The 16,070-nt window shown below is 34.3% G+C and overlaps 1 protein-coding gene across 1 annotated transcript in view; it reads right to left on the reverse strand.

Moving 5' to 3' along the window:
• The window catches only part of spock3 (SPARC (osteonectin), cwcv and kazal like domains proteoglycan 3), a 72,627-nt gene that overhangs the window by 33,912 nt on the left and 22,645 nt on the right, over nt 1-16,070 (reverse strand). Inside the window, exons 3-4 of the mRNA XM_056460366.1 lie at nt 11,252-11,291; nt 1,959-2,067 (exon numbers count right to left, since the gene is read on the reverse strand). Coding sequence (XP_056316341.1) covers nt 1,959-2,067; nt 11,252-11,291 — 149 coding nt within the window. The remainder of the gene's footprint in view (nt 1-1,958; nt 2,068-11,251; nt 11,292-16,070) is intronic.

Raw genomic sequence — 16,070 nt, forward strand, 5'->3', positions numbered from 1 at the left:
ACATATGTTTTTGTTTTGCTGGTTGAAGACTAGGCTTGGAAAAAATATGCAGTTATTATAAACTGGAAGCTGGACTATATTATTGGCACGACCAATTTTTATATTTGGTAGCAAAGCTAGAAATAAACATTTAGGGCTCTCTTTTATTGATCTAGGCGCAAAGTCTAATGCATATGGTCTAACAGGGTTGTGCTTGTTCTCTTAATGAGTTATGGCTGTGTTTTGAGTATAACATGCATTAAACCAATCAGAGTCTCATCTCCCATTCTCTTTAAGAGTTAAATGCGTCGTGCCATGGTGCATTTGCTATTTACATGGTGGATTTTGTAAGTAGAAAACCTAGCTTCACTATCGAGAAGACAATTAAACAGACCATCTGCAGTGCGAGGATAAAGAATGAGCCTCCTCCATTCAACCTCTTTACTTTCTCTTTACTTATACACTTTACTCTACTTTTGGGGATAAGGAAACGTGTTGTACGCACTCCTCTGAAGACATCCATTAGCCTACATATTTAATTTAGTTTGTTAAGCGCAAAGATTTGTTTTAAAACTATTTTTAAATTCAGTTTTAATTACCGGCAAACAAATAAATGAACAATAATAACGAAGTGTGGTCAAAAAATATCCAAACACACGTCCTATTCTTATGCTATGGTGATGCAAACGTCTCCAAAACCCAACAGATGGACAAATCTAAACTTGTTTTTATTGAAACAAATATAAATATGCATATCATAAATAATACTGCTAATAATAATAACATTTTACAAATACAAACTGTCATAAAATAATTTAAAAAAGATTCCCCCAGAATGTTCCCCCAGGCTGTGTTTTTTATTTATGCAGAAAATAATAATTTTAAAACATTATTAAACATAATATGTAACATAATATATAACAATTATGATTGTTACGAAACATTTTAATCCTTTAATATTTCTTCATCTGTAAAAATATGTGTATTGCTGTACATCCTGTGTGTGTTAAGCAATGTGTAAGCATTTGGACCTGCATAGGCGCATAACTAACACGCTCTATGCCACACTTTAGACCTGCTTTTACTTGGTCAATGATGTGGTCTATTTTAGTTCCTTAAAATAGCAACGCGCCAACAATGCACCTTAACACACCTCCATTTTAGACCAGAACACCCATGAGCCTATGAATTAAACAAAAAAAACCTTTTATAATACTGTTTTCTAAGAAAGATCTATTTCCATGATTTTTTTTGCCATCTTACAATTCTCATCTTTCCGATAGTTTACCTTGCAAATTTGAGATCATATATCTCACAAATCTGAGTTTTGCAATTGTCACTTTTATTTTTATTTCTAATGATATATTTTGCAGTTTATATACTGTAGATATTAAATGAATTCTCAGTTTACTTATTACAGTTCTGTATAGATTTTTTTTGTTTTGATTTTTTGTTTATGAAATCGTAACCTCATATATAGCAATTGCAAGTTGATAAGCTTTAAAGCAATTCTGACTTTATTTTAATTCTGTCTTTTTTCATACACAACAAACTCAAAACTGCAAATCAAAACTTAAAAATATAATCAAAATTCTGAGAAAAAAAACAAACTGTCATTGCAAATAGAAAAGATTGTATTGTGACTTGTGAGATCAAAATTGGGAGTTAAAAAGAAAGATCATTCAAGAAGGATCATCATCATTACTTATTTTTGAAATAATTTAAATAAATAAGTTTCTATTCTGTGGCAAAAACAAGTTTCCATATTTATCAGACATTTTAATTTAATGACATTCAGTAAAAAGTAATTTTTTACCCTTTTTTCTTGGAGGTTTTGTAAAGTGTTTGATGTTTGACAGAGATTACATGTATGATACAGTAGCTTCAATGCACAGACATAAGGCGTCAAATGTGCCATTCTCTTGTACACTGTTTTTACTATAATTTCAGTAATGAGCAGAAACTGTGAGTCAGTTTACCTCATCCTGCGCTGACTGACACAGGTGGGTGTTTGGTAATCTTCAGCCACACACACTTTATGGCGGCCACATTTTATCTTGAGACATGGATCTTTGGCAGGGTCCAGAGCTGAAACATGTAAATAAACATGTATAAACATAAACACAACCATTGAAAACATATGAAAAGCTGATAATATTGAATATGTCAATACCCTCATGTTTAGCTCACATGAGGGAATGCTGATAATGCAACAGTTGTGATAGTGCTCATTTGCACAAGATGCAATTAAAACGATCATGTTTTTGAATAAGGTAGGTGTGTTTGTACAAAAAACACAGTTTTGACAGGTTAATTAACCAAAAAAAATAAGTTTTTCATCAGTTATTTATGATTATGCTGATCCAAACCCACCATATTTTCTGCAGCTTAAAACTGAAACTTTATATAATGCAACAGAGAGATTTCTGCCCCTATACTGTAATTCATATTACATCTAAATTTTGACTTTAATTTAATAATGCACCGTAAAAGTCATACATACAGTACTGATCAGATTAATTCTTACAAACATGTTTTGAAAATACTACTTCACTCAATATCTACTAACTTTAAGTTACCAGCCATTCAAAACAACAACAACATCAGAAATATCCTGAACACAACAGCTTTCATTTAAGTATTTTTATTATTAAATCTAATCCTGAATCATTGAATTACTTTTAGCTTTACAACTGTCAATCGTTGGTTGGGGATACAAACTTTAAGACATCTTTATCATCATGACATGGCAAAATTTATGCATATTTATGACAACTGTAAATAAATGTCATTTGCTCACTTTTGTGAATTTAAATGCAAAGATGACATTGTTTTAGATGTGATTAGCTGTCTCATTTCAGAGTCTGCATCCTCCAAACGATGCAGCCTTCATAGGTGAGTTCAAAGTCCACACAAGCCGAACCGAGCATTTTGAAATGAGACGATCTAGCCTACAGAGGACAGATCTACAACCTAGCAACCGTAACAACTTCCGTAATAAGTGGTAATAAAATTTGTAATGACTTTTTCTCAAAGTGATTTTAAAACTTATTTTAAGCAATCTAAAGGCAAAACAAGGTTTACAGAAGCTAAAAATATATTTTCATTTGATCCAAACATGTACACATAAAAATGTAAACTGTCTATAAAATCACTTTTTAGTAAGACATGTCTCTTTTTTTTACATGTGTTTAGATATCCTTTATACAGTCATACATTTAAAACCGAAATCCAAAGTTTTCTTTTGAAAATGTCCTGCCATTATCAGCGTGCAATGAATCTTTAGATGTTCGAGGCCACAAAGGACCCACCAGTTGTGTCCTTCATTACATGGAATTATTTTTAAATGAGAGAGCCTTTGTCGCGCCACGATGACGTAGCGCCCTTCGAATGCATCCTTCAGAGGATGCAGCCTCTGAAATGAGACACGGCTATTGCCATGACAACTTGACATTACCAAGACAGCAAAACCTGGCAGCATCCTTGTCATGACAACCTGACATTTCTCTAACATAACTTGTCATAAATCTGTCATAAACATGAATGCCATTGCCATTATAATTGTGTCATAAATACCTTTCTGATCACTTTTTCAGTGCAACAAAATGAATTTTGTCAGTAAACATTTGTCATTAAAAGTGTCAAAACACAAATCATTTTAGAACAGCATCATTAATATTTAATGACATTTAATGACAAGTTCAATTTATATGACTAAAATATTGAAAAGTGGTAATTACTAAGATAAAGATGTATTTGTTTGTCACATTGTCGTAAAATATATCTTTAACTGAAAAAATGATGTCTGTTGTTTGTTCAAACTACTTATTAAAAATGAGCTGGAGCAACACAATTCTTGAAGTTTTTAGGGGGGGATATTAATTGTTCTATGTTCAATTTACTTAAATTTATAAAAACGTATAAGTTAACACAATTCCTTCATGTTGCCCCAACACAAATCAATTCTGTGGAACGCAGCATTTTACAGTGAATGTCATCTTTGCATTTAAAATTACATTACTGGGCTAATGATACTTAATGACAGTTTGCATAGGCATGCATAAAATCTCATTCATATTCATGACTTGTCATGTCATGTTATACAAGTCTTATAAACCCATTTCAAGTAAAGTGTTACCCAAACTTCACTGTGATTCCACTTGTAACTTTAACAGCATGTATTTTTGTTGTAAACTAAATATAGCTCAATCGAAAATGAGTTTAATTAGTTTAAACATGTTGGAGATGTCAATTCATGACGTGATCAGATGTTTCTTCACATACTGTAAGTCATACTGAATTCTACACCAGAATAACATTTCATTATGATCAAATTCCCATGCCCTTCAGAAATCGGTATTGACTGGAGATATTTCTCAATGAAAGATTTAGCACTTAAGCTTTGGATATGAGCCATTTATGAGGTAGTAGATCTAATGCACACCAGTCGTGACATTGCCAAGTTCAAAGCAAGTCCAAAAATAGTTTATCTGCGCAATTTCACTTCAAGAATTAACAACGTGGCATTAATGAGTTGAATTAAGATATCTGAAAGTGCAAACTGAATCAGAGTGACATACTGGATTTGGATTTTAACCCTTCCACATGCAAGTTGTATAGTTCTATTGCAACACATCATGTTTATCACATAACACACTGCACCCTGTTTGAATAATGAATGAATGATTTGGTATGAATTTTTTGGTATGAATAATTTGGGGCTTGACTGTATTTTAGTATGTTTAGAACTTTAAAGTTTATATTTTCGTCTAACATTTTTTTAGAACTTTAAACTATAGGTAATACTTTAGTATAAGTGTCAACTCTCACTATTAACTAGTGGCTTATTACATGTACCTGTCTATTAAGGGTGCACTCACACTATGCTATCCGAACTGTGCCCAGGTGCATTTCCCAGTTAGTTTGAAAAGTGTGAGTGCTCCGAATTGGGCACAGGCGCGGTTCAATTGGCCGTCCTGGACTTGGACTTTGGTGTGGTACACTTGTAGTGTGAAGTGCAAAGCGTGCCTGAGCCTAAAACTGAAGACGCGACATCACTTTAAGGGACTGTTTCATATAGATGTATTAAAGAGCTCCTATTATGGGTTTTTGAAAATGACCTTCGATGCAGTGTATAACACAGCTCTAAGTGAAGTGAAATATCCAGCTAAGGCTTAAATCTGAAAGTGCAGCGTGTTTTAAACTATTGATACATTTATAAAAGGGTCGACTCATGGTTCAAATGAATTGTGGGGGTAACGTGTCTTTTGCCGTGTCGGTGTGACGTCGATATGGAACTCAATCACCGCCCATTTGTTGCACACGCAGACCCGGGAAAATTTAAACCCCAGGCAAACACTGTTGAAAGTAAAAGAGGAAGACAAACACTGTAGCAGATCCCAGTTGAACCATGTCGCATTGACGCTGTGCTCTGAAGTGTGAGGGACAGTTAGTGCTATTTTCCCTACCCAAAAATGAGGCTGTCAAGACTGTGGTTGAAGTTTATTTTTCACCTTTATTTTGGATAGTGCAGTGGAGGTTACGGACAGGTAATTATCGGGAGCAGAGAGAGGGGAAGGGTCGGCAAAGGACCTCGAGCCCGGAATCGAACTCGGGTCGCTGTGAGCACCATGGTGCTATATGTCAGAGCTCCTTATCATTAGGCTATTGGCGCCAACAGTGCTTATAAACCTCTCTAATCCCACCCAATACCTTAATAATAAGCAGCTGATTAAAATCCTTTATGGTTTTTAAATAGCAAGAATTGTACCTTAAAATAAACTGTGACCAACTAAAATGTGGCAAACAGGTCAGGAAACAGTTGGGAAAATTCACCCACTGAATAGCAAATGCCCTAAATTCCATAACACAAGAAACCACTTAACTCTAAAAATATATTAGTTCCTCTGCACAATCATGCGTTTCGTGCAGCGTTCAACTAAAACACATTAAAAACATACAGAGTTGTATATGCAAAGCATGATCTACGGTATCTGATCCCAATGTATGCTGTGTGCGTGTGTGTGTGTGTAAACAAGCATTCTATTTATGTTACAGCCTCAAACGGGGCTGAAGCTAATGCTCTGTGACAAAAAGAAAGAGATGTAAGAGTAAAGAAAAACAGTTCTAATGCCATTAATTGCCTTTATTGTCCTAAGAGGCTCACGCTCATGCACAGAGGAAGAAAGACAATCTCACAAACATACTCATCCTACCTTCCCCATGTCGAAGCACAAACACACACACAGCCACACTTCAAACGCTCTCTGACCTCACATGGTAAGAGCCTTAGTCAAATCCTGCACAGGCTTTAGGGCTTATCCAATCCCAATCTCCTCAGCACCCTCTGAGTCCATTGTCCGTGTGTTTGTGAGGGTGTGTGTGTCAAAATGTGTGATTGATTTGTGCATCAGCATGCCCGAAAGTGTGATCAGAATCTGCTTTAAATTGCTCCGCTTGCTCTTTTTGACTCACCAAATGCTCTATCAATAGTCATTTGCATAAATATCAAACTCATGATGAATAATCAAGGGGTTCCTAATGACTTTCGAATATGCATAATCTGGTAAGATTTACTGCACACTGAGAGCTTGATGTGATAGAGAGTCTTAAAAAGCAGTTTTCTCATTTTCTCAGACGGATGTAGCGTGATGATACGGGTATTAGGCCACAGCATGTGACTGCGAATTAGCACAACATCTGAGTTCTCATATATGCCTGATTAACATCCACTCAACACTGATAACCGACAAGACGCTGTGGCTCAAAGGAGCAAAGATTACCATCTTCCCATTTCCAATGACCGCAATGAATATAAAAATCCCAGTACTATTTGAAATTAGAATAAGAATTGCCTTATAATATAAAAACATATTCATATGCTGCCATTTCTACTAATGATGAAATTGTAAGTTCCTTTTCAAATCAAATCCTTAGTAAAGTGATTAAACGATTTCTCTGGAGAGATCTAAAAAAAAGATTTTGATAGAAGTCTCTAAAGCTGTGTGTCCAGCAAAGCATTTTTATCAGAGCACTTCTGAAAATGTCAAGATGTGAGGAGTACTTCTGTTGCTGTTCACTTTTGGTTGCTTGGATATGGCCAGGGCTGGGAAGGTTAACATGCATTTCACTACAGATTACAAAGTACATGCTTTATAAGGTAATTAGTAAAGTTCTCAGGTTTAGTAACTTCATTAAACACTTGAGAGTATATACAGCAGTGTTAGGTAAGTTACTTTAAAAAAGTATAATAGATTACAAATTACTGACTACTACTGGTAAATTATAATCTGATTACATTACTAATTACCTGATGTAAAACTAATCAGATTACTAATTACTGTACTTTTAAAACATATAACATATACCTATAAAAATACAAAATAAGCTGCAGCTCAGTAATTTAATATTCACTGAGAAACAATAAAATGGGTTGATCACAGCAGCTTGACATATTCAAAAGATTTAAATAGATAGTTCGCCCAGAAATTCTCTCATTATTCACTTTTTCCAAACCTGTTTGTCTTTTATTTTTTGGACACAAAAGACGACATGATAAAACTGGATAACTATAACCATTGACATCCATTGTATGCAAACGCACTGCAGTGTTTGGGTGTTCTGTGTTTGTCTGGGATAATTAATCTACCGAAATGTGTATATTCTATACAAAGCATGATGCTGATCAGTCAGTTCTTGAACCCTGCAGTGTTTACAGTGAGGATACACTAAAAAAAACTGCTTGTTCAAACTACTTGTTTATAATGAGCCGAATCAACACAATTCTTGAATTTTTTGGGGGGGATAACTTTTTTTTTTATGTTCAATCAACTTAAATTTGTAAAAACAATTAAGATAAATTAATCAATTTGTGTTGGACAACATGAAGGAATTGTGTGGAACCCAGCATTTTTCACAGTGTACCTTCACTCCCGATCCTGCACAAAAATTCAGTTTAGCCCTTTTTGTGCAGGATCAGTTTATTCCCCAGCCCTGCCCGTATCCTATCTCAATAGCACCATAAGTTTTACAGATTACAATATAAACACAATAAGTGCATTGTTTATGTTTTTGATGTAAGTGTCTAGTAATTAAGGCCACTTAATATAAAGGTTTAAATCTGTGCCAAATGTTTGACCCAACCAATGGTTTACATTTTTAAATAAAAGTTTAACCCCAGTTGAGTTGAGTTTGATGAGTTGTCCACATTTTAATTAGATTTGGGTTGAAACAACTCAGCATTTCAGAGTGTAGGAACTCTTTTTGCAGATGATTTATTTCTCACCAAAGATCTTTCATTTTCTTGTTGATAATAATTATAACAAGAATGTTGTGACAATTGGTGTGGTATTTGCCCCACTCCAACTCTGTAGTGATTGGACAGATGAATAAACATTGACATGGTCCGGCTGTCAGTCCAAATTTGATTATTTCTAAATAGTATTTGATGTAAATGAATAACTGTGCATCACAACTGCTCCAATTCAATTTGTTTGTCCTGTGGCATTTTTTTCATTTTACAACATATCTGCACTGGTTTCTATGGCGATGACATTGCGCTGGAATGCAAATGCCAAAAAAACAGCAACAAAAGGATTTGAAGTGCAGATGCTATCTTACAACATGGTAGAGGTGTGTATTGCTCTGGCTTTCTCGATGACCACATTCCTTGCAGTCTGGGATTCAAATTCTGAATGAAAGATGGCAGTGGCTGGAAGCTGTGGTTGATTTATGACCAGAATCAGTGGTCTTACAATAACCAGCCACTACCTAACATCCTTTGACACCAGTGCTTGATCAATGACATTCTGCTCTCGCATTATGGACTTGGCTAAAAATGATTTTGTAGTATAGCTAGCAAGGCAACCTTTATTGTACATTTATGCATTTGGCAGATGCGTTTATCTGAATTGAACTACAACCTTGGCTAAGCTAGCACTATGCTCTACTATTTGAAGTACAGCAATGTCTCTACTTTGTTCGCAGCATATCTTTAAACGCATTTTGAATAGCATTTCAAACAATATATGAATATAGCTTAAAACATTCACACTATATGACTGGATTCCAATCTATATTGCACAAATCTAGATTTTGACTGACGATCTGAATGAAGGTCATTGCTGAATGCTGCATTTCACCCACAGTTGTATGTTCTTCTGTATACATTCTTCTTCTTTCTGTGATTCTTTAACAGAAAGAACAGTATTTATGTGAACGAGAAATCTTTTTTACAATGCAACAGTGTTTGCTGTCAGTAGATATATTAAAAATGTGCTTGCTGGATAAAAGTAGTCATTTCTTTTTCAATTATTTTCTGACCTCAAATGTTTAAATGGGTAGCATATGTTATTGCAAAAAAAAAAAAAATAAAATAATTCTCCAGCAACAATATTTTGCATGTTATACTATTTTAAAATGATATGCCAATAATAAAAGCACATTTTGTTTTATTGCATAAGCTCATTGCAGATTATTTTAAAGTATAAAAAGATAAAAGATAAAATACTGTACATGACAACAAGTTTAAATAACCCATTCTGTCCATCTCGAAATAGTAAATGTATCATAAATTAGGCCAGAGGTATACAATTCTGAAGACTGATTAGTTCAGAAGCGTTTAAGTACAGATGATATTTAAATACAGCAGGGAAATCAAGTTTAGATATCCCTGTATAAATATTTTTTAAAATTTTATTTGCAATAGTGTTCTTATTGCAAAAAGTGAACGGCTAATGAGACATTTTTAACAGTATTTTAACAATTTAGGCTTAAAGCCTAAAGCACATGGCACAAAAGCATAAAGGACATGTCCGAATCCACCTTTGCTTTTTAAGGACATAAAAATGGTGCATGGTCTAACAGGGTTGTGCTTATTCTCTTAATGAGTTATGGCTGTGTTTTGAGCATAACTTTCATTGAACCAATCGGAGTCTCATCTTCCATTGCCTTTAAGAGTCAGTTGTGTCACACCATGGCACATTTGCTATTTACATGGCGGATTTTGTAAGTGGAAAAACTGAATGCTTTACTAGCCAGAAAACAGATAAAGAACAAGCCTCTTCCGTTAAGCGCAAAGATTTGTTTCAGAACTATTTCTAAATTCAGTTCTAATTTCCAGCAAATGAATAAATTAACAATAATAATTAAGTGTGGTCAAAAAATTTTGTTATATCCAAACACACATCCTTATGCTATGGTGATGCAAACGTCTCCAAAACCCAACAGGTGGACAAATTTGAAAAACTTGCTTTTATTAAAACAAATATAAATATGCATATAATTAATACTGCGAATAATAATAACATTAAACACTTGCAAGTTTTGACGTTTGAACCCCATTTCTCAACGTGGTAGGCAGGTGCTGATTTCCATTGTTTTTATACTGAACAAACTGTGTTGTTATCCTATTCCTAAACCCAACCCTCACAAGAAACACAGTATACCCTCACATTTTTACTTTCTGAAAAAAAAAACTCACTCTGTATGATTCATAACCATTTGAAAAATGGGGACATGGACAATATCCTTTTAAGTCATCTTCTCTTTGTTATAAAGTGCTCAGCAAATATAAGTAAACCTCTCACAAATCTATCATTTAAATTAATATTTTTAATAGGAAGCTATACAATATTATAATTGTGCATAAACCTTAGATTAGTCAGTACTGAAGCCAAATCTGGAGCTTATCTAACAAAATAATTTACGATAACGGTCCAAAAACTAGTACACGCAAATGTATATGTTATAAAAAAATATTAAACACAACATTTTTAAAAAGAGGAAAAATCAAGAGAAACAAAAAATTTTCAAATACACCAAAATACATAGCCTATATTCACTGAGAAATGGATAAAAATATTCATCTTCAAAATGGGGTGTACTCAATTATGCTGAGCACTGTACATGTGGCATACCTATGGCATTACACAAGTTTGTGTCCTGATATGTCAAAAATACACACACATGCACACACACACAAACAGAACCTTGTTACTTCTTAGAAACAGTGAAAGGTTTGGATGAGGCTTTCAATCTAACGGCATTTTGGCCTGCTAAGCCAGTGGTGTTAGAAAGACAATGCGCAGCTGAGAGCATTTTAGAGACAAAACCCTGCCTCAAACTCACGCCACTGGTTAAGCAGTTGATTCTGAGTCTGGGTGGTCAGGAGAAAGAATTTTACTAAAAAAAAACAAAAGATGACACACTACAGCATTAAACTTTTCTTAGATTTTCAACATTGAACAAAGTGATGTCATAGGCCAACAGTTACCTTGATCGAATGGCTTTCCTGGGCTCCATGTTCCTGGTTCCTAAAACAGAAGTTAATAAACAGGCGAGTTAGATTAACTGAACTTCAGTACATAAATTAATATTTAAAATATGCTAATTGACTTTTTTTTACAATGTCTTGCATGTCACATATTATCATGCAACTAGGGCTGAGCGATATGACAAAAATCTCAAATCACGATATTAGTAATCTCAGATCCTGATTATGATATATATCACAATATAGTACAGTTTCTGTAGATTCAATAAATTAATAGTTTATATATATTGTCCACAGGTAAAGGATTGTTTCTTTTTTACATTTTAAAGTATATCCTCAAAAATGTACTCGTTCATATGTGATCATTCATTCATTTTCCTTCAGCTTATTATCCTTGGTTAATTTTAGGTTGTGTTGGAAAATGACCAAAATCCAACATCTGATAGAAGTCATAGTGGTAACGTCCACACAACATCAAGGTTTAACATCATTAGATGTTGATATTTGGTTGATTTTAGGTTGGACATTGGACATTGACGGTGACCTGATGTTGGCTTTTGACGTCAACCTGATTTTCATTACCAAACAAAATCCATCGTCCCCATGACGTTGGGGTACAACAACTTTGTTATGTCAATATGACGTCATGTTGACATCCTGTGCCTGCAAGGACTGCTTTAAAGCGTTGAGTTGACTTTACTTTTAAAAAATGAGTAAAATCATTGCCTTAAAATTATTATGTAAATGAACAACATGCATAATTATAAAAATCAAGTTAAGTCAACTTAACAGTTCAAGTTACAATGGATTTACTCACTTTTAGGGCAACGGGTTTACTTACTTTTTAAAAAATGAATAACTTTTAATAGTGTATTTTTCTTTGAGCAACGTAAATTTGCAGTCTGTTGTTTATGCTCAAACTGCAATAATACACACCATTCATTCATTTTTCTTTGGCTTAGTCCCTTTATTCATTAGGGGTCGCCACAGCGGAATGAACCGCCAACTTATCCAGCATATGTTTTACACAGCGCATGACATTCTAGCTGCAACCCAGTACTGGGAAACATCCATACACAGTCATTCACAAACATACATTACAAACAATTTTGTTTATTCAATTCACCTATAGTGTATGTCTTTAGTCTGTGGGGGGAACTGGAGCACCCGGAGGAAACCCACACCAACATGAGGAGAACATACAAACTCCACACAGAAATCAGAATCAGAAATGCTGAAATACTGACCCAGCCGGGACTCGAACCAGCAAATTTCTTGCTGTGAGGTGCTAACCCCTGAGCCACCGTTTCACCCATATGTGATCATACTTCTCATTTTATGTAGAACTTCAGTCCAAATGTTTGATTAAATTTAAATAAAATTGTAATGAAATATAAAGCGAATGATTCTAGGCCCAACATGAAATATAGCTAAATAAAATCCTAAATGGAAACCTTGTACTTTTAAGATTGAAACGTTTTCACCATGCTGGTATTCACACTTCTATCTGCATCCCCCATAATGGCGTGTAATATTGCACTCGTAAATTATGACAAAGTATTGCTGTACACATTTATTTTGCAAAGAAATAAGATAATATGAAACAACACTTTTTTTTATTTAGTCCATATGATATTTATTGTCATATTGCACAGCCCTACATGCAACTACAGCAGCCTAAGGGACAAATAACAAGCATTGAAAAATTTCCCTGCAAACACACAGGCACATTAGCAAGACTCTGTTCCAAAAAACAAAGGCACAATCATACAAACCTCCACCTCCTGATTGTAGAGGAAGCATTGAGGAGAAAACAAATAAACATTAGACAGAACATTAAACGCACATCACTTCAACAAAAACACAACAGACCGTAACTGAATATGCCCGAGACACAGAAATAATGAAGAAATTCATATGTATAGCTTGACATTAGGCCATTTTATACTGGACTGTTTGTTGTTTGTCATATGCAGTAATTGCTCTCCACTTGTCTTCATGCTTAATTAATTATGACAGTTTATATGTCAGTTTCCATCAAAGGTCCACTGAAGACTAACAGTACCATATGGTCACATACACACACACACACACGCACACACACACACACACACACAGATATGGATGTGACATGACAACAGTTGGTTCCTCTTGCAATTAAACATTTCTGATGACTGCTATTTCTCTCCCGCTTTCTTCCTCTGAGTGTGTGTTTGCCTGTGTGGTATGCATGCAAATGCATCTTGGAATAAACAACGCCACATGAAATCCATTACAGCGTCTCCGTTGGTCATTCATAATATCCTCTCCCTTCTTTCCTGCTCACAAAGAACTGTATCTGTCCCAGTCTTACCATGTAGAAACAGTCGTTGTTCTCCTCCTTATTTCTGCTGCTAAACACAGTTTCAACTCAGTTCTCTTGATCTCGCTTGATTCTGTGCAGTTTTTTTCACTGTCTGTCCTTCTTTTTGGACAGATTATTATAATCTAATAAGTATCTAATCATACTTATTTAGATGATGTGAGGGAGTGCAGGATAGAAATAGAATATGAAAGCCATATGATAGCATTAATATGTGAAAGAAAGGGTCAACTGCTTTATAACAGGTTCAACTTGTAAAAAACGCACACAGTATCACATACTTGGAACAGAAGGGAAAGAAACACTTTGGCTGCATCAGAAATCACATACTGATTCATACATATTTTGCATAAGTAAATACAGTACTGTGTGATTTCTATAAAACAAGTTTGTTCTATAAAGTATTTTTCAATCCAAATGTAGTTCTTTGAAATGTTAAACTGTTTTTTTTAAATGCTTAATTGAGTTTCTGTGGCCTTTTATACTTTTATTAAAAAAAAACATATATTTACTTTTTCTGTATTAATAATAAATAAATAAAGTTATGTATACTAGTGCATAAGTCATGTATTTTATAAAGATTTAGATGGCTAGGCTATAATGTAATGTATAATAGTATATTAACAGTTAATCTATATCTCCATGTTGTCATTAACTGGGTTTCTATCCTATCGTGAAGCAAATAATTTCAAAATTTGCAAAAAAGTGAGTTAGGTGCATTTCCAGGTGGTTAGAGTGGCTGGCTGTGGTATTGGTAACCTAGTAACCAACAGTAAACCATAATGCAGTCATGCATTCGGCATTTGCATTTCCATCAAACTCCAAAGACACAGATTAAAGAAGCAGAAGCTGATAGGGCTGCGCAACATATCGTTTCAGCATCAATATCACAATGTGTGCATCGGCAATAGTCACATCGCAAGAATTGCAATGTTGAGTCTGAATCAGGGCTGCACGATATATTGGAAAAATCTAGCATTACGATATATAAATCTATACAGCTGAAGTCAGAATTATTAGCCCCCCTTCTTTTTCAAATATTTCCCAAATGATGTTTAACAGACCAAGGAAATTTTCACAGTATGTCTGATAATATTTTTTCTTCTGGAGAAAGTCTTATGTGTTTTATTTTGGCTAGAATAATTTTTTAAATGCCACTTTAAGATCAAACTTATTAGCCCCTTTAAGCTATATAATTTTTCGATAGTCTACAGAACAAACCATCATTATATAATAACTTGCCTAATTACCCTAACCTGCCTAGTTAACCTAATTAACCTAGTTAAGCCTTTAAATGTCACTTTAAGCTGTATAGAAGTGTCTTGAAAAATATCTAGTCAAATATTATTTACTGTCATCGTGGCAAAGATAAAATTTGTTATTAGAAATGAGTTGTTAAAACTATTATGTTTAGAAATGTGTTAAAAACCTTCTCTCCGTTAAACAGAAATTGAGGAAAAAAGTAAAGAGGGGGGCTAATAATTCAGGGGGGCTAATAATTCTGACTTCAACTGTATGTATAATGGACTATATATATATATATATATATATATATATATATATATATATATATATATATATATATATATATATATATATATATATATATATATATATATATATATATATTATTTATTATTATTATTATTTTTTTTAAAGGCCTAATTTAATCAGAAATGTCCTCAAATTGACAGAAGAAAAAAAAAATTCAAAAAGGTTTGGAAGTAGAGGGAGAGTAAATGATGACAGAATCTTCATTTCTGGGTGCACTACAGTAATGGTCAGATGGTAACCATATACCAACTTTACCGACAAAATGTTTATTGAATATAATACTTATTTTAAAAGCCTGTTTACATCTTACATGTTTCATGTTTCACTTTTCTACCCTGGTCTGGTTAAAGTCTTTCATTCCCTTCTGGTGAATATATATGTGATTTGTGTGTGTGTGTGTGTGTGTGTGTGTGTGTGTGTGTGTGTGTGTGTGTGTGTGTGTGTGTGTGTGTGTGTGTGTGTGCTAGCGTGTGTTTGTGTCTGTGTGTGCAAGTGCGCTTTTGCTGCACGCTCCATTAAGCCATCGAGCCTTTCTCCAGCTCGTATATTGAGAGTAATCTGTACTCCTCCATTGTCTGCTGCTTCACATCTCTCACAATCAAGGACAGCATTAGCCTCATAACCATAGTAAACTGCTAGTAAATCTGCTTCGAAATCACTGGAGAGGGTTTACGAAGTCTAGACGATGTGAACAGCAGACCAGGACACAAAACATTATGAGTACCATTAAAGATGACAGCTCTGAGATGATACCTGAGATGCCCTCATAACACCTGACAACTACTGTACTGTACTCTGACTTAACAGGCAAGACTCAGATTACACATTATTCAAACTGAAATTTAAATATTTGCGCATACAGCACTTTATAGGCAGCTGTTTTACCCCCTTTTTTAAGATTTA

The sequence above is a fragment of the Danio aesculapii genome, chromosome 1 (assembly GCF_903798145.1).
Source record: "Danio aesculapii chromosome 1, fDanAes4.1, whole genome shotgun sequence".
Taxonomy (NCBI): domain Eukaryota; kingdom Metazoa; phylum Chordata; class Actinopteri; order Cypriniformes; family Danionidae; genus Danio; species Danio aesculapii.